At 42.2% G+C, this 27822-nt stretch overlaps 1 protein-coding gene across 1 annotated transcript; it reads right to left on the bottom strand.

Moving 5' to 3' along the window:
• Nucleotides 1–472: 472 nt before the first annotated feature.
• On the bottom strand, nucleotides 473–27798 carry RHOA (ras homolog family member A). Its single transcript, XM_082487855.1, has 5 exons — nucleotides 27637–27798; nucleotides 9121–9278; nucleotides 6182–6302; nucleotides 2754–2884; nucleotides 473–1758 (listed from the first exon to the last, which is right to left on the bottom strand). Exons 2-5 carry the CDS (start codon nucleotides 9274–9276, stop codon nucleotides 1585–1587), a joined length of 582 nt encoding a protein of 193 aa, XP_082343981.1. The 5' UTR covers nucleotides 9277–9278; nucleotides 27637–27798; the 3' UTR covers nucleotides 473–1584.
• Between the last annotated feature and the right edge of the window lie 24 nt (nucleotides 27799–27822).

Consider the following 27822-nt stretch of genomic DNA (forward strand, 5'->3'; position numbering starts at 1 on the left):
ATGGCAGGTTACATGGAAAACGTGCTCCCATGCAGCACGTGGGGTAGATGACAGCACAGAGCAGCATGCTGCATACCATCACATGCTTCTACAGAAACGCTGCCGTCTTCTCCTCCCTTCTTTCCACACTCCCCTCCTACATAGCCTCCTCCTGCTCTTCTATTCAATACGACAAATTCAGCTCCACCGATGTTCTCTCATCTGGTTTGAATATCAAAAGAGGCTCCTGGGAAGCTTTGCCTCTCACAGCAGGGGCCAGGCGGGGCCAGGGATTCCACCTCTGCTCTGCTGAAGCGTTCAGAAACCGCTGCCAGCAGCAGATGGGCATCACTTGCTGGGAAACAAAAATAAGTATTAATGCACTTGCAACTGCTCAGCGAATCCTATCCCAGCCGTATCAAAAATGGTATTTCTGATTCAGGCTGTCACCCGCTGGGCCAAAAACCCAGAGTGAGGAATACAGACACCAGGATACAGGGAGCTTAGAAAACTGCCTTTATTCTATTAGTTGTTGGAAAAATGAAAATACAGAAAGAGTTTAGTTGGCTGCAGAACAGCAAGAAGTTCACAGGTTAGGAGTCTGATCACTACATGGTAACCAAACTTACACAAAAAGTTTCCTTTTTTTTTTTTTTTTTTTTTTTTTTTTAGTTTTGAAACTGGGTCCAGTAATGAACTTAAGGCAACTGAACAGTTCAGAAGCTTTGAGTGTGAGCAGGCTGTCTTTTCTCATCCCTACAGCATGTCATGGAAAAAAACTCCTCCTGGGTGTGCAGACCACTCGAGTCATTCAAATGGGTCAGACTCTTACAAATGAACAGGGGAAGAGGATCAGCTGCTTTCCATCGGACTTTATTTTCAAATACAGTTTCTTAAAAAACCCAGAACACCTTAACGCAGAGGTTACAAGTAACAGTATTAGGAAATCCAATTATACAAAAAATACTACATCTAAGCTGGGGTAAATAGATTTATTTTTGGTAACATACATTTAAACTGGCACTAATTACACAGTAACTAAAAGGTAACTAACATGAAACCACAGAACCCTCACTTTTCCTTAGCTGAATGGGACTTGGTCATTTCAGAGTGATCACATTTTCAAACTTATGTTTTACACCACTGAGCCATGAAAATCAGATCTTCCTAAATGTGATAGCACTGAAGCTACACTTGATTCCACATACAGCCACGTAACTGTTGTACTCAATTAGAATAGGACGTTAGTTATAAAGTAGTTACAGACCAATCCTCTGTGTTGACAGCTTTTTCTCTTTCTAGAGAGAAGAAAGAAGATAGAGAATTGTCTTCAATTAGCGCCTGGCATATCCTGTGAGTGCAGAAAAGGTTTGTTAGAGGAATGTTGAGGTTAACCTTGGGTGCACAGATGAATTTGATGCAGATTGTTATAAAAATCATGGTTGGCTTCTAAATACTGGTAGCAAGATGACTCGATTTTTAAATCTCTTAAGTAAATTATAGATAATGAAAAAGGCCAGTAATCATACACTAAGATTAATAAACAGCACTTCAAAATTACTCAAGTGCAGGGTGCTGCTTTGGCCATCTTCTTCTGGCCACACTTTATAAGAGAAGGCACCCGGACTTTTTCTTGCCACGCCGGGCTTGCAAAGCAGCTCTAGTGGCCATTTCAAAAACCTCCCTCACACCGTCTTTGGTCTTTGCCGAACACTCCATATACCCAAATGCACCGATGCGGTTTGCCATATCTCTGCCTTCTTCGGGTTTGACAGGCTCCTGTAACAGCACAAAAGCAGCAGCTGAGATAAATCCAAAGCCACACGACGCGCACCCCTGTCTTCCCTTCCCCACCCTGCTCCCCAACAAACACACAGGACTTGCTGGGTTAAATGCACATAATCAATTGGTTAATAATTAATTGGTTCCCTGAGAGTGATCCTTTAAATAATAAAGGCAGATTTAAAATAAAATTTGCGTATTTTCCTCAAGATGCAGCATGCACCTCAGCCTGGATTACACAGCCAGGGTATACATTTGCATACTGAGCCAATGCTTGAGGACACCATAGGTTTTCTAACACCTCTGAGCTTAAAGGCCACAAGACCCTTTAAAACATGAGCAAAAGATCACTTATTTCAGAGGAAACATTTATGCAACTCTGCCACAACTGTAACAAAAGCCTATGAACAAATCCCCAAATTAATGCCTCAGTCTTTGCATATAAACAAACATTATGCAACGGGAGCAAAAATTCCAGGACAGAGCAGAGTATCTGCAGTCCCGTGCCCAAGCCGGGGGCTTCAGAAGTGATCTGAAAATGAAATCTAGTCATAGGCTCAGGACTGAGCCACAGCAGCTGTGGTTACCACCTCAAAACACCTACCAATAAAACTGTTTCCTTTCCCATCCTGAACATACAAAATAAAGAACAACTCGAGTGCACATGCACTTGATGTGTTGAGCTCTCCTAATTAATTCCTTTCTACCTCAGGGATCCAGCTCTCCAGCACTGAGAGCATTTGACTGTTAGTAACCCAATATAGCCATTTTCACTGTTGAGAATGCCTTTTTCTAAAAATTAAATCTCGAAATATGAGAAAAGCAGCACTCAATTTAAAGGCAGTGTACACTTTCCGGTTCTTGTCATGGACAAGTGCTCATTATGCAGCCTATCGGAAGCTGGCAGCCAGTTACGGGTGCCCATTTAATGCTCTGGTACCACCACTATATAATTCCCTCATTTAGTGTAAGGCTATCAAAAAGGAACCTGCCTGCTTCATTTTGGCCAGCTCTCGTCTTGTGTGCTCGTCATTCCTCAGATCCTTCTTGTTTCCTACCAAGATGATAGGCACGTTGGGGCAGAAATGCTTCACCTCCGGGGTCCACTTCTCTGGGATGTTTTCTGGAAAAAAAAAAAAAAAAAAAAAAAAAATAGAAGTATGTCTGTACTAAAACCCACTTCTGTGGGGAGTTTTATTTTAAAGCTTTTACCTGCTGCCCAAGTAGTTTCAGCTTGCTAATCCACACTGATGCCCCTTCTTCTACTCTTAATTTGGGAAGCAAATAGACCTGTTCTGGTATTACCAAAAAAGGACAAGACTGTCTACAGTAATTTTAAGGCTGACGGACACCTAAACTCTTGGCTTCTCTGCACCTCTCGGTAGCTACTTGACAAGGGTTAGCATAAGGTAATTCAAAGAACAGCATGCAGAACTCTTAAGTAGAGAGTTATGGAAAATTTTGCTTCAGGAGAAACATTTTATTTATTTCCAGAATCTAAAAATGGGCACAACCTTGAAGTGTCAGTTTTTACATCACTTCTTCCTTTTAAAAAGCAACATCAAACAACCACTCCAAACTCTCCCATTAACTGTAGCAGAAATGTTCTATACACTAATTACAGATGCACAGAAACAAAGACTTCATGTAAGGCAAAACTGCAAATGATATTTCTCCCCTATATGCAGTGAATGAATTTGTGCTTATATACAAGAAACTTTTTCCTCCTAACATAACTTCCCTACATGACTTTTTTTTTTTTTTTAATGGAGCTGCAAATGGAAGACTTGAGGGCTTTTGAAAGCAAAAACTTGATAAATTCTATATAGCAGGAAGAGCTGAGCAGCCCAAAACATTCAGCTTTGCTTTCAGAAGGTCTCAGACATCTGAGATTCACTGGTGGATGTACCTGCAGGCTACATAACCCTTTTTATCTTCATGAAATTCCATTCAGCTTTTGAAGAGACATTCACGATTATGGCATTGTTTTTTTGCTTGAAAGAAAAACTTAGGCATTTTGAAGCCAGTTTTTGCACTACAGCCAAAACAGCAATTCTGCAGCTGCACCTGGAGTGCTCAGGGGGTGCTGGCCTCTAGACACTGCGCACCTGAAGAGCCGTCTGGCACTTCACTGCTCCCCTCCACTGCTCCGAGGGACACAGGTGCCCTGATACTAGCAAGCAGGAAGGAAGGAGAGGCAGGAAAAAATAGCCAGGATCAGCTATTAGCTGATCCCTCTCCCCCTGCCTCCAGGGTTCCGTACCCCACCTTGTTTCCAGGGGGTGAGGCGAGTTAGCTCTCCAGCTGCCCGGAAAGCAGTGTGTGCAGTGGAACTGGGGACAGCTCAAACCTTGTACGTAGCTGTTAACAGCTGCACCAGGCGTGACCACTGCCAACTAAACCTCAAATTGTTTTGGAGGGAGACAAAGACAATGAAACATGTCTCTAAACATAGAATCAGGTGGAAGCGATGAAGGGAGAGATCAGGATTTCCCAGATACCAAACTGGCACTGATTTTTCTAAAAAGACACTTTCACACCCAACTTCCTGTTCAACAGCTGCTACCCTTCGGAGGCAAGGCACGAAATGAGACAGAGGAGCTATCAAACACCACCCCAGTCAGACTGTAACACCACGGTAACATCTTAAGGAATATTTTGTTTGCTCATTTAGTCAATCCTCCTGTGAATTGTGGCAGGAATGGTATTTTTCAACCATTGTGGCAGCTCTGTTCAGGACTAATCCCTCCATTAATTGCATTTCTGTGCTCCCTGGATCCTTTTTGTCTCATTCGTATTTCTTCCTAAGACACAACTCTGGGAGGCAGGGTTCATCCATAAGATAGATCAGAAGTGTAGCAAAAAAGCCTCTCTAAGGAGAGCTCGCAGTGACTGTGATCATCCTGGGAGTGGAAAACTCCAAATGATTCAGTGGTTTAATACATTTAAGAGAGAACTGGTATCCCATTTATGAGCACCAGTTAAAATAATTTGACACCTGCCATCAACAGACAAAGCAGAGGGGTCTCCTGCTTTTCCTGGCTGGGAGCAGCCCAATGCACAGACATAATTTTGATCAGGTACAAGTACCAGTTAGTCACTGTACAGAAGGTTCTTGTCAGAGTACAGCTGGTCATACACATGCACACAGAATCTATGTGCCTAAAGATCTACCTTAACATTATCTGCATTCAAATAAGAAACCTCACAAATAGCCACTAGTGAACAAATTCCATGTGTGAGAAGTCGATAAGGGAATTTTTACAGAAATTCACTTGTTTAAGAAAGTGCTACCACGATGTATTTGTTCAAGAGACTCCACTGGATGGAGTAATGGAGTAATTACCATTTTAAAGGGACAGAAATCAATGTGACAGAGACATTGAGTCTTAGACATAAGACTATCTCTATCTCCTGCTCCTTTTCCTCTTCAAAACATCTTTGTAAGATCAAATGCATTGATATCTACGCATCAGACTTATAAATCAATCAGTGAAGATTTCAGTCTTGGATTCCACACAGAAGACGTGCCCATCTAATACATGGATTTTTGAAACATGTTTTTGGAGCTCAGAAATCATAAATTGGGCAACTCTTTTCTCCATTACAAGCAGATATCAGTCAATGGAAAGCAGACTAAGACAGTGTAAATCTCTAGTCTCTGATCATTTCCACCAGTGAGACAGCCTCCCTCCAGTGTGGTTCTAGCCCATGTTTGTAACTCACCAAGCAGCAAGCAAAAAACCCCAGGCTATTTGGGACCAATAACTCAGTGTTTCAAGCTGATCTCTCTTGATTAAGTGGTGGGGGAGGGGGGAAAGGGATGAAAACACAAAGCTAGCTTTCCTATTTACACAAAAAGGACATTACTCTATTATCAGAGCTATAGTGTGGTCTCAAGTGTATAAGAATCTGCGATTTTCAAGAAGAAATTTAAAAAAAGTCAAATAAAATCCAACCTTGGGTGGGCCATGCCACTCAGTGGACATTTTATGTACTCACAGGGTTCCCGGATACAGGAAAGTGCAGCTACAGCCTTCCTGCTTGCTTGGGGTCACCAAGGCAGCACCTCCCAAGGGATGGGTGCACCAGGACGCTGCCTTGGCCCACCAGACAACACTGCCGGGTTGGGGGGACTGATCTAGGCCAGGGAACTGCCTCCCTGCTAAGTGTTGCTCAAATTATGCAGCAGAGCCCTGGGTAAACACAGTGTGCTGCTGAGGCTTTCAAAACGCCACTCAGCATTGTTGAAGAACACAGGTTCCTTTAAGATCTTAATTTTTGAAAAGTATAAACGAATTTTGAAACTAGGAATGCTCTCAATCACTACAGCACATGAAAATAAATTTTATAGCATGATTTCCAAGGGGAACACAGCAACAGAGAGACGTAGTTCCGATTCAATTAGTGATCTACTTACCTAAACTATCAGGACTATCAATTGAAAAACACATAAGTATAACATCAGTATCTGGATAAGAAAGCGGTCTAAGTCGGTCATAGTCTTCTTGCCCTGCTGTATCCCACAAAGCCAACTCAACCTGCAGAATAAAGATCAAGGCAGTTAGCCAGATCACCGAGGAAGTTTTGATTCAGAAGCTAGTAACCCAAGAGAAGTGGATAAAATATTTAAGTTAACACCACTGAAAAGGAGACTACAAAACAAACCGCTTTGACAGGAGAACTATTAGAAATTTTACATTCCGTAACTCCAAAAATCAATTTATTGCAGCTTGTGAGACTTTTCTTTACGTCCATGACCAGTGTCAATTCTCTGAAAGGACATAAAAGCTACCAGCAGAAAAGCAAGACAGAATTGAAGGGAATTGGCTCCAAAGGGCTGAGAATCTCTGTGATAAGCATTCCAGAAATACTAGTTTTCAGTGAAAGTGGACTCTCTAAGTATATGCTTTTCAGGATTATGCACATTTTCAATTGGTTTACAGCTGGAACCTGTAGTAACTAAGAAATGTCAAGATTGCACTTACTTGTGCACAAATTCATTAAAACTTCATCACAGCAGAAATTTACACTTGCAATTTGCTTTCAAATAAACCTGATTTGTGTGTAAAACTTCTTGTTACTAAGAACTGAATAAAGTAGCTAATGTTATCAATATTTCTACTTATGGTGGAGCTAGGGGAGAACACCCCAATAGGATTGTTTAAAGCTGTTGAAGAAAGAGCCAACATTTAATCTAGAAAATTTAAAAATGATAGTCAAGCTCTTAAAAGTACACTCTTGCTTGAGATTATCTGATGCATCTGCTTTTCCAACAGAGTGGGTTCCTTCTTGTTTGAACTCTTACATTCAAAAATTCCAGGACAAAAGTCCACAACAACTCAGATAAAGACAAACGGGCAGAACTGAAACCCAAATTGGAGCTTGAACGTGCAATGAAACTGTTTGTTTAAATTGCGAAGATACAAAGCCTTAGTTGCCTGCATATAAAAAAAAAATATCTGTATTTCAGTTATAAATGCTCCTCCTCTCAGAGTCACCTCTGAATTTACAAATGTGAATTTTGTGACAAATGTTCATATTTTTTACAGATATGTCTGCTGAGGGTTCCCTCACATGACACTGGAATGAGCTCCTTTGCTCTACCTAAAAAACCCCACATCTTGTACCATTGCTATTTTGTCTTCACATGGCTTCTGAACGTTTCTGGTAATGCTTTTCTAGGCAGACAGAGGCTGTCAAACAGAACAGTCTTAAGCACTGCTCTTCTACAGACTTTTGTAATCAAGTTGTCAGAAGACAAAGTGCTTAGATAAAGTATGTCATCCAGTTACAAAAATTTCAGCTGACATTTCCACAACAGGAAATGCACTGCTCAAGCTGCTCATGCAATTTTTATTTGGATACAGGCTACATACAGCTGATAGGGCACGACTCTCTGTTCAACCCATTTAGTGATGCAGGCAGAAGGGAATGAGGAAGTTTGACTAGGTGATAAGAGAGAAATGGATATCACACATATTTTAAAGAATAGTCCTTAGAGTTTAAGATACAATATAGAAACTGCAGAAACTGTCACCTGGGGGGTAAACCGTGTTCTAGTACTAGTCTAAAAGGAAGGGGTCTTTTTACCCATTCATATAATGGGAGAGAAAAGCTCTTTTTAGACTCAAATAGCATTAACTATCATGACTAAAATCACAAACAACCCACACCTGTAACAATAGGAAATAAAATTTAATATGAAGCCCAAAACTAGCTCATAAAGTTTTTGTTCAAATTGGGATCAAAACTGAGCAGCTTCAATCAATCTGTCACTGCATCTGAACTAGAACTGACTGAAAGATGTTCTGACTGTACCTGAACCCAGAGTAAAGGCACATGTCACAGCAAGGGGCGAGACAGGGAAGCTCAGGACTGTCAGTATCAAAAACATGCTTGACATGAGGACCCATGGCACTGAGGTCAGCTCTGTGTGGTTACAGTAACAAAACAGACATATGCCATGGCTGCCTAAAAGGGTTTGAAAATAGTTAAGCTTTCAAGGTGCAATGTTTCTGCTTTGTGTGCTTCTGGAGTATCCTGGAAGGTGACAATTTTACACATTGCACACTACCCTTGCGTGACATAAATGCAGGAGGCAACTTATCCAGCATTCAGAGAGCAGCCTTCTGAAAACTGCCTCTTGGAGCAGGTGTCTGGCACGTTTGCTTGTTTGGCAAACAAAAGGACTCAGAGGTCACACAGATTGAAAATGGATTTTCAAAATATTTAAAACTAAAAGGATGTAATTTAATGAATAATTTACTGAAGTATAAACTAAAATTGAAGCTTAGTAAGCTGTGGGTACACTAGGCTGTTAAGAATTGCATTTCTTCAGACAAGTGGGACAGATGATGCTGATGTACGCTACAAAAATCAAACCCCTTTGAAGCCTGTCAGCCATCTCTTCTGAAGAGGATCCCGCACATTGCCAGGAATGCGTATGAAAAAAGACTCTCTACAGGAACTAGTCTTTGTTAACCACAATACCAGGTCCCTATCAAAACAGGGATTCCCCTATGCAATTCCAAAGACTAGTAGCCCAGTGTCCTCAACGTGTAGGCACATCTTTTATTGCTCTACCCCCTCCCACCTACTGCAACATTTTACTTCTAATAACTGTAAGTTTTTTAGAATCTCAACTTGTGTAAGGTTAGAAATAGGCTGTTAAACAGACATTGGATATGAGCAGGTACCAGTATTTTTTCCACAGGAACATGCTTAATGTTTAAAAATATATTTACAATGTAAGCACTAAGCATGCATACTAACCACTTACTAAAGAAGTGTAGAGATCTCCATGCTATTCTGAATAAATGCAAGTTCATTTTGACTGTTACATAAGTGTACACATACCTGCTTTCCATCCACTTCGATGTCTGCTACATAATTTTCAAAGACGGTGGGAACATACACTTCAGGGAACTGGTCTTTGCTAAATACAATCAGCAGACAGGTCTTTCCACAGGCCCCATCACCCACTATAACCAGCTTTTTTCGAATGGCTGCCATAGCTGAAAAACAAAATGACAACTTATTAATTCTTCCACTGCAGCTTTTAACTGAGATGCTAATAATTAACCACCATTAAGTTTCCAATTAATAAGAACTTTTAAATTGGGTCTACATGTCCATTAAAGACACAGACAGGTATTTGGAATCACACGAGTTCAAATTCCCATCCGTTTGAGAAAAACATTCTCCAGGACTTGTCAACACACTGGTGAGCCACTGGATACAAAAATAATAGAAAGGAGAGGAGAGCAGCCTGGTTTAGCATTTCTTTACCTATTCTAAAGGTTGAGATAGGAATGTCTGGAGACAGCGAGTGAGCAAGCAGCACTGTCCTAGAGAATCTTCTGAAAAGTCTTTCAGGTAATCGAATGAGAGAAGCTTCAGTTTGAGGGAAATAATGTTTTCTTGTCACACTGAGTTTTGGTAACTATAAAGTGCCAGAAGCCATGTGGAAATCAACTGGACTGGGAGCACTCTGCTGCCACATCAGAGCACTAACAGAAGGATCTCAAGGTAACCAGCCTGTTCCTCGAATTACAACCACCACATCGCAAAGGATTTTGGAAATACACATCCCACTCCTCAATCCACTTTCCTGGACATCGCTGTTACCAGGTTATTTTGCCCGTTATCAGCTTACATTAAGTAAAGGGGGGACACAGAGGGAGACACCACCATGGTGCTCCATACAGCTCTCTGCTGTCCAATGTATTGGTATTGGCAACACAGAAACCAGTGTGAACAGTGAGCTGACAGTTCGTTAAATATATGAACTTATTCCAGACAGTTAACTGTAAATATATATCTACTAATGCACACAAGGAGAAAAATTGTCCAAACTTCAGATTTAAGACATGGGGCTCACTTCATGAGCAGTATCTTGGGTCAAGTATCAAGCTCCTGGAAACATGAGCTTGGTAGCAGTCAAAAAGAACAAAATGAAATAGCAGGAACTGCTAGGAAGGGAACAGAACAATTACATGACTGCTGTACAAATCCATGGCTTGCTCACATGAAACTTTGGCCTCAAAAAGATGTTATGAAACATTGAACAGGTTTAGTGAAAGCCTAGAGTCAGGGTGCAACTGAAAGAGACGATGGTGTTGGGTTTGGCAAATTTGTACAAAGTCAGAAGTAGCCCAAATAGTATGGGTAGGGGCTGATTGTCCATCATCACTTCCCACGAACAAATGCAAGGGGGGGGTGATACAAAGATAGCAAAAAAGGGTTCAAGCCCACCAGAAGGCAATTCCAACAAGAGGATGTTATGGACACAAGAAATTTATACAGGCCTTTAGGAGACTGGGCAAGTACATGGAACAAGCTTCCTACGTGAGTTAAAGAATGCAGAAACTACATCTGCCTCAAAAACTCTCCATAGTAAAACTACTTTGACACAGAGAAAGTACTTTGGGAAGCAATATATATGTGCCTGCTCTCTTCTTTTTTTTTTCCTTAGGCATTTGTTTGTGACCACTGCAGGAACAAGCCAGAGATTTAGGGAGGGACCTGGCTAGAAGGGACTGGAATGAGGACAGACCCATAACTACTTTCTTCTCCACAACATGAAGGCACTCCAGGGGAAGCCACTTAGTCATCCCATGAAGCTTCCTGGAAACGGAGCAAACAGTAACACCACCATAATACCTACTATTGCATGACCAAAATACCACACAGAAGGAGCACCCTTGTGAGCTAACTTTTGCCATGACAATCCCAGTACAAAGCTCTGTGAGGATGACTAGGGCTGCTGGCAAGGGGAGGAGGGCTCAAAGAAGCACAAAAGATAATTAAAAGGCATAGCAAAAATGTTTTCTCCTTTCTGCCTTTCCTTTTGCCTTATGAGATTAAGTAAAAATGTAAAACTAACCATCTAAAAACCACATTTAGTGCTATGAGATGGTGAAGAAGCGGTGGATATTACACAGATTCTGTACTGCTGCTCCAGGTACAAACAGAGGACCATTGCAGCATATCAAGCAGCACGGGCTCAAGGACTTTCAGAGCACAGCTTTGTCAGACACAACTGCCCAAGTAATCCAAATCTATTTCTAAAATGTGCTTCTTTCACCTTGTTAATATATATGTACATACAGTCAAGTTATTCACCTTAGGGATTTGGGGTTATTTTTGCATTTGTGGAAGGTTTAAAACGGTCCAAGCTTTAAAAATGGTCTTCTTTCAGTGGTTTTAGATGCTTTTGAATACTTTATAGCATTGGTAATATTTGATTTTTACAGAACTGGAAATGATCTGTCCTCTGTATCAAGTCAAGATCAACTACTTACAAGTTCTACCTACTGTCAGCTTTATCTAATCTGCCCTTAAAAACTGTAATGCTGAGTCCTACAAAACCTCTGAAGCCATTTACTCCTGTGCTCCACAGTATTTACTATGAGAAAATATCCCCAAAGTGTATCCTCCAACTTCTTTGATGTAATGTAAGCCCACTACTCTTAATTCTATTTGTCATGGGCATAGGAGAATAGATTATTCCCTTTCCGTCGTGCAGTTGAGAATACACGCCTTCATTTAGTCTTCTCTTCAGGCAAAACAATTCCAGTTTATTCAAGTCTTCTGTGTAAATCATATTTCCTAGACTTTCCTGTTGCTCCCTTCTGGGTGCAGTCCAATTGGCACAAATTTACCAAAGCGTGGAGCCTAAAAGCTGAATCCAGTATTTCACCTAGGGCTTTACCAACATTAACTAGAGCCGAAGGATTATTTTGTTGATCTTCCAGGATATACTGTTGCTTAAACACCATACTGGAAGTGTATGTCTGGTTTGTTTTGTTTTCTCCCCAGAAGACAACACTGTTGATACATTCAGCTTTTAATTCATGATAACTTCCAGATCTTTTTCATTAGGACTGCTACATAGTAAGTTGCTCTCTCTTCACACAACCGAATGCTGTACTGTCGGGCTTTTATTTATCCTTCCTCTGAATGATGTTTTATTCTACCTTCTAATTCTGTCCTCCAGCTTAATCATAGCCTTTCTCAGATGCAAGTTTAATAATCATTCTCCCTTCTGTGCTAGTGGCTGGGGCTCTGGCCCTTGATCACTTGTGTTACCTGCAATAGGACCTAGTGTAGGTGACCTTTTTGGCATCACCTATGGATAACTGTCTTTTTCTGTGGATTATCAGATCAAGTCTTTCTTTATCTTCCTTTAAATACTTCCGTCTCTCTAGATTTTTTTTTTTGTTAAGTGTTCCTTGCCAGTTGAATCTCCTTTTATGCTTTGGCTTTCTACATACTGATACCTAAGGTCTACAAGAAAACTGCAATTCTGTAAAAAACCTGTCATTTAATATAGTGCTTTCTATAAACCTTTCTATAAACCCTCCCCTAAAAAAACAGCTTGAAAATTTTATCTATATATATGTATATAAAATTATTTCAGGAGTTTTATTTGAATATCTCTTTCCTGAGAAAGAAAAATCGACAAAAATCTCCCTGCCTGAATCTTTCCTGAGACCTGTTGACGCTATTTGGACCCAATGTGGAAGACCACCCTCTGTCAACCAAGGTGCCCTTCAGCAGTGTATGCTCAACTGCTTCTCCCCAGTGCTGAGGACCCACCCCATAAGACTCTCCGCTGCTCACAGTCTTTTATATGCAGGACAGCCACCAGGACATCTCAAACCTGCTGAACAGTCTAGTCTAGTACATCGAACATGTAGGTAATTAAAATTCCCTCATCACCAACTTCTAGAGGATCCTGCCAAGATGCTCACAAAATGCCTCAACCACCTTATCTTTTCTTGGTGACCTCATCTTTTTTACTTTAGTTTCACCTTCTAGAGCATTACTACAGAAGAATTCCCTCCACATAACATCCTTGGAACAAATGTGTTATATAAAATTCAATTCAGATTGCAAAGATCATGACTTATATCCTTCAAGCTTTCACTTCTTTCCAAAGTCCTAGGAGTTGCTTTTGATTTGCTTACCTCAAGGGTTCCCCTGGGCACGCAGCACAGGCTGAGGCTAGTTTGTTTATGGATCTGAACAAATTTTCAGAAACAACACAGATTATAAATGCCGGGTAGACAGAGATGCCTCAGGATGTCAGGCCTGATCACCAGATAGACCCCTCCATCGACCTTGGAGGAAGTCACCAAACATCACAACCACTTGTTTCTTCCTGACATTAGCGGTTACAAACTTTACAGCTTTATGGTACTTGAAGTTTCTTCTCTACTGGTGAGACTGAACCCTCACCTGCTGCCCGAACAATATACTTCACTTCTGTTCAACGTGTGGGTGTTCAAGGATGGAACTCTGCTGCTGAGCCTGCAGCTAACTTTCTTCTCATAACAGATTCATCTTGCCTGTATCACTGAAGGTGTCCACGTGTACAGAAATTGCTGTAGTGGCACTACCTGTCCAAAACCTCCATATTTGTTCCTCAGATTTTAGCAGATATCTGGCCACAGCTACAGCATTCTGTAATCCATGCATTAAGCATTTTTACAATAATAATTTCCTAATTTAGTAGATTCAGTGTACAGATCAGCACCTTCTAGCTAATTAGCTTTAGTTAAAATAAATACATCCCTATCCAGTGGGTAGCTATAAGGGGTTTTCAGGGCTGGCAAATACTCAGAAAAGTAACATCTCCATAGCACAATAGAGAAAAAAATTGACTGCTTAGAAAGGAGCCACATCTTAGTGATGCATATCACAAGTACAACACTAACAGCATCCACAGCATTTGGGCCTTTCTGATGCGTTTTGACATGCTCTGGTTTCCTTAATCAAGTATTCTGAAGCCTGGAAATAGATGAAAATTGGACCAGCTGTCTGTTTTGAGAGGAATCAAAAAGCACTTTTCTAGCCTAAAAGTTATGTTACATGCAAGTTAGTATTTGCTGCAGTACAGCCTGTCACCCGTGAGAATGTGACTACATTTAGACGTTAAAAAAATTATATGAACTACCTAAGAGGATATTACAAATAGACCACATCCAGACTGCCACTACCTCACTGTAACTGAACACAAGTACTACACATTCATCCTTTTATGTAATGCATAGAGCAGGGAGAAACCAATAAATCCAGAAAGCTGCTGGAACAGCATCACTGATGATGCACACAGAACATTGAGCAAGAAATACTCTATTCTAATTATTGTAATAGATTGGCTTCAGTGATCTTCTAGGGGAATCTGTGCCATCTTCTGCAGCAAGACAACAAACAGATCTGCAATTTTTCATACTCTTAAATGAACTGCTCCTCCCACTTTTGATTTTATAGGATTCTTAAAACCAGCTAGTCTGCTAGATTCAAAGTGGAAACTCTCACAGTATGACTCAAGTGACTCATCTGAATGGAAGAGATTCAATTATGACATTTCCTCAACCTAGGCCAGTGCCTTTCACAGGTATTACAAGAGCTTTAGACATCGTTTACTCAATCCCACTAACATCACAGGAGGTTACAACACAAGGAGCTCCTGTTTGCTGAGAGTTGCCACACTAATATCCTTGTTACATGAGGCTGCTATTTCTAAGTGCAGTGACGCTCCAAAACTCATGCAGCATAAAGTGCTGCTTGTTAAGTGAATCTAGCTAATACTCCAGAAGAATGAGAAATAGGGAAAATATTTTTTTCTGTTTTAAATGTACTCCCCCCTGACGTATTATTGTTTACTGCAATGGAATTTGCCTCTTCACTTCAGCACGCTATTTATTTTTCCAAGGAAAAACATTTCCAGTGCCTCCTCTCCTGCAAATCCCAAGGCCACACAGCACGAGTGAGGACTGCGGACACGCTGTTGACATTCTGAATTTGGATAAACTGGTAACAAACATGACAGGTTTGCATGTCTCCCTCTGGATCTCATCCTGGAGAAAGTAATAAGGTAGAAGAAACAGCCCTTTACCATCACATAGGTATCCCAACTAGATTTAATTTCAATTACTAATCAACTACTACCAACTTTAATATTGCCAGCTATGCCATACAGGAAGATTCCTTGTATAATGCACAATTTTGTCATAAAAGATCTGGGTTACTGCATATGTTAGCAAGAACTCAGCAGAAGCAGTTCAGAAGGACCATTAATGATGTTTCTGATGCTGAGGGGGAAACATCCTTTAAATTCTTTCTCACCTAATCTTGCTGAAGTCCTTAAAACTAAAATGTTGGAAAGTGAAGGTTTTGAAATATTGTAAAGACTACTTTGCTGCTGACTCCTCCACACTCAGCACTTGAATAGGTTGCTACAGAGCAAATTATAGCCTGGCACTCTTTTCACTTACTTCATTTCCCCCTTCACTCAGTCAGCCCTGCCCTGGGCCATCAGGAGCAGTAAGGGCAAGGCTGAGAGACCAGAAGACAAAACCCTACTCAAGTGTCCCCCATCCCGACTAGACAAGCCCTGCCCTCTACCTACCATAGCAGAGAACTGCCTCTGCGCCAGGACCCGCATTTGCTCTTCAACTATACTCATTTTTGTTCAAGTTTGAGGGGAGGAGGAATGAGTTTCCCCAAACGCTGCAGTGATGAAGAGGGCATGGATGAGCAGGTTTTTCCCCACAGTTTTCTTCTGGCTGTTTAGCAAGGTCTGGCATCGAATCTGAGGAGTACCTGAATTCTCAAAACAGTTTGGAGCAGAAAGCAAACAGGTCTGCTTTTAGGGTAGCTGTATACAGATAGTGGAGAAAGTGAATACAGAGCACCTAGGTGGGGGGAATGTTCGTAAGACCATGAGCAGAGAATGAGGAGGGGGCAGGCAAACAGGCCAGGAGGAAGACAGCAGAAGGATGTAACTGTGCAAATCCACCCTCCTCTAGAGCAGAATCCAGGATTCCCATTGCCCATTTTTGTAATTTTTTTTTCCCCACTACGCTTTTCATTAGTGAAAGTATGTATAAACAAATGTTAAACATTGCAGTTTGCTGTTGAAATGCTATTCACGCTACCTTGAATCAGCTCCTTTGAGCTATCATGCTATTTTTTTTTCCCACATAACCCATACAGGAGGGGCTATGGTCTTAAATAGCAATAGTTCTGAAGTAAAGGAAACTATGACCCCAATTCACCTCCTACAGAAGTTGCAAAATGGGTAGCAAACAGCTACAGGACTGCAATAAGAGTAAGACAAAATAAAAAAAGAAGAAAGGTGATTCAATCACATGCTTCTGCTACAGGGTTCCTAAAAGATCTTGGAAGAACTACATACCTCACAACATGCTGCAAGTGACCACTTATTTATTGTCTTTATTTCCCAAGACATCCAGAGTAGAACTTACCTGTACAGCTGCACTGAAAGTAAAGCCAGATGAACCCCATGCTCAGAGCGATCGTGCTTATTTGGTACCATGTACAACTTGAAATCAAGTATTACTGGGGTAGAAATACCATTCAATTACAACCACTATGAAGAGGACAGTCCACATATCTTATTTCAGTAATTGAAACTTGCTTAATTCTGTGCAAATTTGCCTGTGGACACTTGCATTCATAAACTGATAAGCCACATTATTTAAAGCGTTGCTAACAAGGCCTTTGGGAAACAACTATATTTATATTCCTTACATCATCCAGCACATAAAGCAGTTTGACAGTACTGCAAAATAGACCTATTTCCAACTACAGTGCTATGTGGGAGCAGTTGGTAAGAAAAAGATATCTGCTGGGGTTGTTTTGGAGGGTTATATATCAAATTTAACACTTGAAAAAAGTCCTAAAGCTGGCAAAGCACAGGGCAGCCTCCTGATGTAGCACATTAAACGTAATCCACAGTGAAACAGAAATTTTCTATTATAAGATTGAAGTACAATTAAAAAAAAATTACACAGAAGGTCATCGTATAATCCAATGGGATTAAAATACTGGACAGAGGCCCTTCAGGAAGGTTCACCTTCACCTCGGACAGGGTGAGCAGAGCATTCAGCTTTCTGCTAACAGTTTATTCAGACTATGTGTTAACCATGCTCACTCAAGTCCAGCAAGTTCTACTAGTTTGGGAAAAGTGCTTTGCAAACATAGCTGTACACTTCCAGAGCCACCTTTAAATTGGGAGCAGTATAGCTGTGTTCCAACCCTAGCTAATAAACCTCACCAGGTCTCGGCTAACTCCACAAATAACCAGCTCAAGCCTCTTTGTACCACATCACCAGAAGTGGGAGCAGCGTCAGCTTAACTGCATTAGGTCTTAACAACATTGGTTCAGTGCCAGTCCTGGTGAACCCTTAATGACTGATGAATTTTACACTGTCACAAAGAGTTATCCAAAAGTACAAAATTGGTGTTTTATAGGCATGGACACACAATGCGTCTCAGTTAAGCAAACAGCGTGTTGTTTATGCTGCCTCTATGACGGCTGCGATAGGGCAGGAGATACCTCATCCAGCATAAAGCCTGCCAGCGCAAAGTTTTTCAGGAAACCTGAATCGGCAGTCAGTACTAGGTCCGTGTTGTGTGTCATGTGGACATAGTACGTCTAACCTGAGATATCATGTGAAGCCTCAAAGCTGGATTCATCCTATCAAATTACAGCCTTTGCTCTTGCTTTCCTCTTCAGGATAAATCCTGTATGACAACATACAATTCGTCTGACTCTCAAGGAAGAACATTGCTTTGGATTCTGATAAATTTTCTTGATTTCTAACCACTACAGGAAAGAGCAAAACATTTTGCTTTCCTTTCCTTTCCTGTACAGCCCACCTGCCCATGCTTTACAGGAGTGATGCCTCAGCACGATCAAACACTCTGAGGTGCACAAAAACTATCTTTTGTTAATATGCCCAAGATGTGATCTGTGCAACCCTCTACACCCAGCACTGTGTCCTGCAAGCACATCCAGTACAGACACTGACCAGGGGACCAACTTGTCCCTGCAGCTAAACTTACATTTGCTACATCTAGAGATTCACAGGCTGTCCTTCACTACAGGTCTACACACATATAAAGCCAGGTACACTGGCTTGGGACTCAGGTTTCTCCACCTCAGCGCCTGCCATTCAGGACCAGTTTAGAAGGGGATTCCTACAGAAAAGCAGAAGAGGAACAAGGAATGAGAAGCCTCCCTCTCCATGCTCTCCAGCCTCCAACCGCTTTCAGCCCAGGAGCTTCTTGGGTCAGATGTGGCTCCCATGAATTTGATAACCTCGAACAGATTTCTCTTCCATAAGCTTGTCCAAACTCCCTTTGAACCCATGTAAACTTCCAGCACTCACAACATCCTGTTGGAGGGAGTTCCCACAACTTAATTACACATTGCGTGTAAAGCCACTTCCTTCAAATTAAAGATTGTCCCAATTAGTTTCTTTTACTGCCTTGTCACTCCAAAAATGGAAAGACAGCGAACAGTTTACCTCACTCACCCTCTTTCTGCTGCTCATCTAACAGACTTTCCAGACTGAAGCATCCTAACATAGAGTTGGGTCTTTTTGATTGTTTGGTTTAGTTTTTTGTTTTGTTTTGTTTTGTTTTTAATACCTTTACACCTTTGACAGTAGCAACTGGCTGATCTATCAGCTGGCTACTCCTAGCACAAGGAGTAACAAAGTGGTAGAGGTGTCGTGGTGAAGTGCTTCAGCCAGGATGTCCCTGGGAAGCCCAGCAGCACAGCACCTTCCTGTCCCACATCGTCCATCACAGCCCCAAATGCACCAGGGATGCTGCAACACAGGCCCCAGGAGCTGGAGCCCAGAGACACCCCAGTTTTGACAAGCATGTGCCCATGTTATATCCATTCACACCATATCAGAGAACCACACCCTGAGCTGCATTTCAAGTGCAAACAAGATGCAGCTTGGTCGTTCCCTGATAGGCATTTTCACCCCTTGAATTAACTCAAGTGCAGACAATCTTGACTTTAAAATAGGCAATAACAGAGAATCCCCTGCCATGCTTTTTGCTCCAGCAGTTAGTTATATTTTCTGCATTAGCGATGAGGTTTTATTTGCCACTTCCTCATTTATTTGGTTTCTGCAAATTTCTACGTACTGGTATTTTGTGTTTCTTCCAGGTGACTGGTAAGAAATACAGCCCAAGAGCTAACTCCTCCATGTTCTCACTAAACACAGATTCACTTGAGTCTCCCCTTGCCTTTTAAAGCTGTCCTCTTCCTATTAAATTTCATACAAACCGTATTGATTTTGTACTGGCTTAGTTTCACACTGAAAATGACGTGCAATTACTGTCAAGTTCTAACCAAAGGCTAAGATGAACACCTGTACTTAAGAACGAAACTGAAACAATTAACACTAATTGTTTCTATTTCCCCCAGTCCAGGTTGAGTGACATTGCCTTAATTCTTTCCTCAACGCTTTGTTACTTATTCCATTATTGTACCTGGGATTGATGTCTTAGTCTGATGGGATTATAATCATTAAGGTTGTCCTACTTCTCTTTATTATTACTGCATATTACCATTCTTTCTAACTCCTTAAACTGCTGCAGTATGTAAAGACCTTTCTGGAAAAAAAAAAAGTTATATAAAACCCCTCTATTCTCAGGCCAGAGATATTTAGAGCTGAGATATCTATCAAAACAGAGGTGTCAATTACCAAGTCTGGTCAGATTAGGCGTACAATACCATTCAACTTTTTTTTTATTTATTTAAAGAGATAATCAAAATACCCGATTACAGGAAAGTTCCCAGTGTACAGATAAATAACTGGCAAAAGATAGGAAACCAGATGGAAAGAAATACTCAGCTCTCACAGAAGACCACCAGCGGAACACGCACAGCTTGACATTCCTAAATGACCTGAAAAAGCGAGGAAAAATAGCAACACAACAAAATTTACTGGTGATGCCAAGATGATCAGGTAATAAAGGCAAGGGCTTACTGTGATGAATTTCAGAGCCTTAAGAGACTCTGTGCCCAAGCAATAAAATTTGAAATAGATAAATGTGAAGTGATACACAAGGTAAAAAACAGACTCAACTTCCTATATGAAATGATGGACTGGGAGCTGATCACTGCTACTCAAAGGCAGTATTTTAGGGTTATATAGTTAATTCCTTTAAAATACAAACTCAACACTGAAGAGCTAAAAAAAAAAATTAAAATGCAAGTATTAAGGACTAGGAAAAAAAAGAACAAAACAGAAATCATTAAGCTGATGTAGGAATCCACAAGCACACCTGCATCTTTTGACTCTGTGCGCAGTTGTGATCCTCCCCATGTCAAAAGGCTGTAAAGGAACTGGAAACGACTAGAAGCAGGGCAACATGGATGATTAAACTATAGAACAGCATCCACATGAAGAAACACAATGGCAGAACTGAAAAAAGGACAATCTCAAAGAGATGCAACCAAGGAAGAAAACAACTATGGACACTTCTCTAATAGGATCCTAAGCAGCAGTGTCAAATGCTGGAGCCTGAGCTCAGTCTCTACAACAAGGACAAGGGCACATGGGATGAGCCAGGTTCAAAGCAAAGGCAGGCAGGCCTCCCAGCAGGGCACATAGCAAGGCTTTGCTGATTTTACCACATTTCAACTTTTTAGATCCACAATTTCTTAGTCACAGGTTTCTCTTTGAGCTCCCTTTTCCTCCCAGTTACTTTTCATGCTTTTGAGCTTCTGTGTTGTATTTTCTACTTTCAGTTTCTACTTTTCTCCCATTTCATCTGTAGGGCTTTCTTGCATTGTTTTTTAAGTGCAAACAAAACTTCATTTCCTTCATTTCCTTTCCAAGTCAGGTTATTTACTTAGCTTTCAACACTTGATTGTGGAAAAATATTGCAAAAGGAGGTTCCTGAAACATCTTTTTTAAGCCTGTTTAAGCCAAAAATTGTTAGAAACTAAACCAGCAATATGTGCAAGCAAAACTCTCTGTCTTAGCATTGTCACCATGCATCCTGTTTGCAAACACGAAACCTAACAAGAAGGTCCTCCTGGTCTACTACAAGGTTTCTTTGTTCTTGACTATCTGCAAAGTTCACCCCTATGCTGGTCACCTCCCTATTTCTATATAATTAGTAAATTAACACCACTTCAGAACCCAAGGCAGACGACTAATTCCAGCATTTCTCCCCTGCTCATGGCACGTTCCTCTCCAAGGCTGAAGGCAAAGCTGGGGCTGAGGGCAGAAAGCAGTATTTTGTCCTCGGGACCTGCCGCTGCCATTGCTGTCCTTCCACATTCACTTAACATTCTTGTTACTTTGCCCCTACTGAGTAGATCTTTGTTATCTGTAAGTACAATGACTTACGAGAGCACTTCTCTTATGCAATACCAACTCCCAAGATTACTTTACATAAAATGAGATTAGGGCTTAATATTGAGGTAATTATAGTAGATCTGTGGATTTCTACTCGTGTGCAATCTGCAAAATGCTTTGCATTTGTGACATTTTTTTTCTTGGTATCCTCTCTGCCCAGACACCTCCAGCATGTCAAAGAGGACATGGGGTGCCCACGCACTGAACAAGGCAGGTTCTGCTTGGGCGAGATCTCTGTCTTTAGGCACCCACCATTACCAGTAGAAGCACGAACGGACAAGAGAAACTAACACTAACTCTTCCAGATAACCATCTTTCTGTACCCATAGCTGACACTCTCACCTGTGTTCCTCCTCTTCTCCCACCACAAGACATCTGTTGAGACTGCACCGGTTCAGATCAAACACCCACCATGTCCAGCACCCTGCCTGACACAGGCAGGTATCTCAGATGACTGAGGAAAAGAAGGAGCAAATGCATTGATACCTCTGTGACTGTATTTTCTCAGTTCCCAGCTTGGGGGTATTCTTAGGTTTTTTTCTAATCTTTGTGCTCAACAGCCCATTTGATAGCATTTTCTTCTGTGATTTCATCTGTTTGATTCTGAAGCCACGTAAATCGTCATTCAAAGCACTTTGTGATGCTGCAGTCTGTGGTCTCAGTACTCAGTCTCAAGCACTATCAACTTTGATCTAGACCAGACTGTGGTCAGTCATGTCTTTGCCAAGCTGAAGGGTTCAAACCTTTTTAAGCATCCCTCATATAGAGTCCATTCCTTACCCCTGATCATTCTTCTCAGACTCCTCCTTGCTTTTCCAGTTGCATTGTACCTCAAAGTCCATCTTCCTTAGTGCAAAATCACAGAAATCAGCATGCTAAGAACTGAGCACCATGATGCTATCCTGTTTTCTTCTTTATTCCTTTACCCAAAGCCCCTCATGTGCTCATACAATCACAGTTGAACATTAAACTCGCATTTTCATAGAATTATGACAACCTTTTCCTCCTAAGTGGCGATAATTAACTTTCACCCCATTGGTGCACAAAGATTTCCCCCCCACAACTTTGCATTTATCTGGAACAAATTTCATTTAACATTTTACTGCCTGTAATTCGGTGTCAGAAGGCTGATCTGCAATTCTCCCTAGTCAGCTCATCTTTTCTTCCCTTACTACTCAACACCTTTCTTACCAGATCATTTATGAGTATGCTGAACAGTATAGGTACAACAAAGATCCCTATACTTCTCTTGTCCCAAGCCTCCCTTCTCTCTGCTTGTCAAGTCATTTAAAAACCGGAGTAAATTTAAGCAGCAGTGTTTCCTTCGCAAAAGCTATGTTGACTTTCTCCCACCATAAATTGTTAGTCCATCTGTTTACTTTTATTTCTTAGAATTTATTTTTTTAAAAAGGCATTAAACTGTGTGATCTCCTGCTGAACTGTCTTTAAGAACTGCTACCTTGTAAGCCATCTACTTCTCTGGCTTCAAGGTATTGAGAAGTTACATAGCATAATGAATAATTCTGTCATTTCATCCCTGAGTTTCCTTTGGAACCCTTGGGCAAGCACCATCTGGTCTTGGCATTTTGCAACTATATTTATCATTTTGCTCTAAACACTTATTTGCTGACACTTCAAGCAGAGACAGATCTTCCAATGAGTCCTGTTCCACATAAAGAGAATTTCTGGCATAGGAACCTCTTTGGACTCCTCCACAGTAAACAGGAATGCACATAAGTCAATTAACTTTCTACTGATGGCTTCATCACCGAATATTTCTTTCACTTCTTCATCATCTATTGGCCCTCCAGACTCCAGCACCTTACTTGCTTCTGATGTACTAGTAAAAGATATATATGTATATTTTTTTTTTTTTGCAATTAGTATGATGTTGCTCAGAGTCTTCTTTCTGGCGGGTCCTTATATTTTTCATCTGACTTGCCAGCATTCATGTTCATATTTACTTTTCAGGTCAACTTCATGACTTGAACTTTCTGAAGGCTGTATTCTTATTTCTAATACTTTCTTTATCCCAAACTGCATGCTCGTTCTCATCTGTCAACATTCCACAGTATAATTTAAAATCTTCCCAACAACATTTTCAATTTCAAGCGCAGAAGCCTAGTCCTGCTGTGGTTTACATGGAACCCAGCCTTTCCAAACAGCTTTTGGATTGAGGTTCAAAAAATGAGCCAATTCACTTTGTCAGTACCAAGTCAAGATCCTACTGTAAGACAGCCTTCTCATCTCACAGAATTTCAACAGAACAGATAGAAGGTAAAGAACAAAGAGCCTCCAGGTGTAAAATATAAGAAAAATGAAATGTTAGCAAAGAATGCAAACAGAGACAACTGGTACTTGGAGAGCTGCTAGTTCTTTCAAACCACTGACACACACAGACAACCTTCCTTAAAACTGTGAAGATGATGAGGTGGAATCACTTTGTACACATCCACACTAGTGATCTGCTCCAAATCTGACAGTTCAATCAGTCAGTACACAGGCAGGTGAGACAGAACTATTTATTGTTGCAAAGCAGTGCTAATTAACTGGGCAGAGAGATTGAATTCAGCCATGTTTCTGATTAAAAACATCAACAAAAAAAAAGCAAAAAAAACCCCCGCAACTGTCAGAGCTTGAGGAAAGAAAGACCTCATATTCGTTGTGGCTGTACTGCCCCATTTTACTCGGTATACTAGTGACTCTCCATCTGTTCCTTCTACTAGGGACCTTGGTCAGGAAGGCTAGTCAGAGAAAGACAGTGAACCTTATTCTGATTAGTTTAATTAGATGATTCATTTAGGAAGGACTGGCTGTTAGTTGCGTGTACGCAACAATGGATGGTAAATATCTTAATTAAAAGGTGGTCTATGGATACCTTAGTTCTTTTACTGTCTCAAATGCCCTTCTCAAGTCAAAACATGGTGATAGGAAAAGGACAGAAGAGAGAATGAACAGATCAGAGTTTCTCTACCAACACCAACTACGCTTTTGATAGCTTTTGTTCACAGTTCAGAATGAGGTGGGAACAGAGATCACATTAAGGCCAGAAGGCACCCAGACACCTAACAGTGGTATAAAATGGGTTAAAGCAACAATTACTTAACCGGTGTACCAGAGACAGTCTTTTGGGATATCTGTGCTCATTTTTGAGATGAACCCAAGCAAAATAAGCAACTACTCCTTTCTACATAGCTACCTATCTACTTATACAGTGCCCAGGGTTGCAGGAGAGGAACACCAATAGGCAAGGAGCGCAGGATTTTCATTCAGGCGTGCGCATTTGCATAGCTGTATCCTTGGGAATGAAGGTAAGCTGCCATTAGGTGCATTTATTTTGCACAGCACTGTTCTATATTATGGGGTTTCACCCTTACTACTTGTTTACTAGAGCAGACTCATCATGGATCAATTTAAGATTTAAAGGGCATGCTGGCTAGCCTTTATTGACATGCTAACTTCCTCAAACTCACTGACTAAACTTTTCTTCCACATTAGCTAAACCGCATTTGAATATAAGTCATAAGACAACAGAGAGTTACATGAGAGTTTAAATGGATGTGGAATAACACGAGCCAGATTATAGTATAAAAGGTAAAAGATAGTGTCTGAATGGAGACTTGGAAAGAACTTAATGATATCACAGCAGCAAGGAATAAAATGTTAGAGACTGAATAAGAAGATACAATAGGCTAGTGAGGAGGTTGTAGTCAAGGTCAGAAATTTCTAGGGCTGAGTGGACCACGGTGTAAAGAAGAGCCATCAGGGTCTGGGGCAATGTAAATACACTGAGAGAAAGAGACAACGTGTAAGAAGTAGGAAAAATAAGAGTTACTGTAAAAAAATGAGGAAAGGCGATGATATTTCTAAGCCCCTCCAAACTATCAAATTGTTTTTATTTGGAATTTGCTTATCTGGAGAGCCATCGCTAGTCCTACATCCTGGTGGCAGTTAAGATCATTTAGGATGTTTTTACTGTCAATTCCTGGCTCGGAGAACTCCCCGCCTCTGGCGCTCAATTGTTGTGGCACTCAGCCAGAGCATGAGTTTGGTGAACTAGGAGGGATAAGAGTTGCTTGGCTTAGCTCTCCGACTGAATTTCTTTTGCCCCTTGTGTGAAGGTGCATTTAGGTCTTGAGAAATTATCAAAAAAAAACCCAAAACAACCCCAAAACAACAAACACATATTCTAGTGCTAAATGATACATATTATCCATTACAATTAATTTATGTCAAGCATTTATGCTGAATATGCTGTTAAGCATTACAGTGAACTAATTAAAATGAAATAAGGCTAATGGCAATTTTTCTTTTTTTAAACATGCAACCTTGGTCCAAATCAGAGCCAGAATTAGCATGCATATTTGAAACAGAAATGCTAGTGCTATGTGGCTAGAGACCTGGCTAAGGCCAGAACAGGGCAGGAGGAAGGCACACAGGCAGATTAGGAGAGCCTTCAACAGAAAATAAGTTATTTTCACAAACAATCTTTTCAGGGAGGGAGAGACTTTATATTTCCCTACTGAAAAAAAAAAAAATCCCCCAAAAAATCCATTTGAGAAATTAATACTTTGAGTCACAAACAACATTTAGGACAAGTAAAACTAATTTTTGAGATTTCTGAGACAAAAAAAAAAGGCTTATAAAAGTTTGCTTTTAGAATAATTTTAAAAATCACACAGACAACAGAATTGTTACCTAGTCTAAGCTCTGGGGCAAAAAAAAAGCAACAACAAACCTAACGTTCCTTATGCAGGTCTTAGGATTTGGGTTTCCCTGAATCCTGCACCACATACAGAAAGGAGGGTGGGAACCACTGCTCATGAAGGATTCCCTGCCACAAACAGGTGAGTTGTACCAGGAGAGAAACAAAAGCTGGATATGAGGCAGCAACTAAAAACAAACAAACTCCCGGTTCCAGACACCTCGCAGACAGACTTAAAGGGATATCAAAGTAGTTAAGGCATCATTTGACTGGGGACAATACTTTTCCCGAGTCTCTGTAATAACTTTAACTCTGTAAACCTCTATAATAAGTATTTGGGTTTTTTTTTTAGACCCAAACTCAACTGAAGTAGTCTGGAGGCTCCTCTTGCCCCTGCAGGGACGGGCTTCCTGGCAAAGAAGGTTTAGGTAGTGTATAATTTTAAACTGAGCAATTTTCAATCTAAGGTAAGGCTGTTGTGCCACACGACGCCAATCGCACTAACAGTCTGTTTTAACCCAAATCCGAGCTCTTTGCTACATGCTTGTCCACGAGCCCTCGGCCTGCTGAAGCTGTATCGGCGGCAGTAAAAAAAAATATATATATATATATAACCACGATTAAAAGTTTGCAGTTACACCCCGAAAGGCAGTTTCTTCCCCAACCAGAAGTTTAAACGCTAACGAAAACCGGGAGGGATTTCCGCCGGACCTGACGCCCCCGGCCCGGCCCAGCGCAGCCGGCGGAACGCGCGGTGGGCCCGTGGGCGACCCACGCGTGGCGGCACGGCCCGAGGACCCGGCTCCCCCCCACCCCCCCTCCCGCCGCCCGGCTCCGCGCTCCGGCGTGGCGGCGCCTCCCGCGCGCCCGGGTGACGTCACCACAACAAGCTGCCAGTCAGCCGGGTCACCCCCGCCGCCCGGTGCCCACTCCTGTCACACCCCACGGCGGGGGGGGGGGGGGGGGGGGCGTGGGGGGAGAAGACGGGACGGGACAGAGAGCGCCACCTCCGCGCTGCCCACGGCGGAGCTGGCGTGAGCGGGGTCCCCGCCGCGGCCCAGGCGCCGAGGGCCGGGCGAGGCGCGGGCAGCTCCAGCGGGGGGAGCCCCCGGGGCGGCGCCCGAGGCCGCCCGCCCCTCCCCTCCCCTCCCCCGCTCCCGCCGCCCGGAAAAGGCCCCGTTACCGGCCCCGGAAACTTGGGGGCTCTCAGAGGGGGCAGCTAGGCCGCCGCACACGCCCTCCCCTTTTGTGCGCGCGATGCCGCCCGGACGCGGCGGCGAGAAGCTCGACCGGGCCCGTCCGCCCCCGCCCGCGGGCTCCCGGCGGAGGCGGGTGGGCCCCACCCGGCGGCGGCGCGAAGGGAGGCGGCAGAGGGGGGGTGGTGGGGGGGGGTTGGTAAAGCCGGCGAGCGGACCCCCCTTCCCAGGTGACGGAGAGTCCCGTCCCCCCCCGCCCCGGTACCTGCGGCCTGCGCTGGGTCTCGCTCCCGCCGCTTCCTGCTCCCACAGGCCCGAGCTCGAGCAGCGGCGAACGGAAACGGGCGGGGCGGGGGCGTGCGCGCTCACCGGCCCGGCGCGACGCGGCGCTGCGCTTCCCTCAGACCGGCCCCGCCCGGCCCGGCTCCGCCCGCGCGCACGCACGCTCACG

This window comes from Vanellus vanellus (genome assembly GCF_965231255.1).
Source record: "Vanellus vanellus genome assembly, chromosome: 9".
In the NCBI taxonomy this organism is placed as follows: Eukaryota; Metazoa; Chordata; class Aves; order Charadriiformes; family Charadriidae; genus Vanellus; species Vanellus vanellus.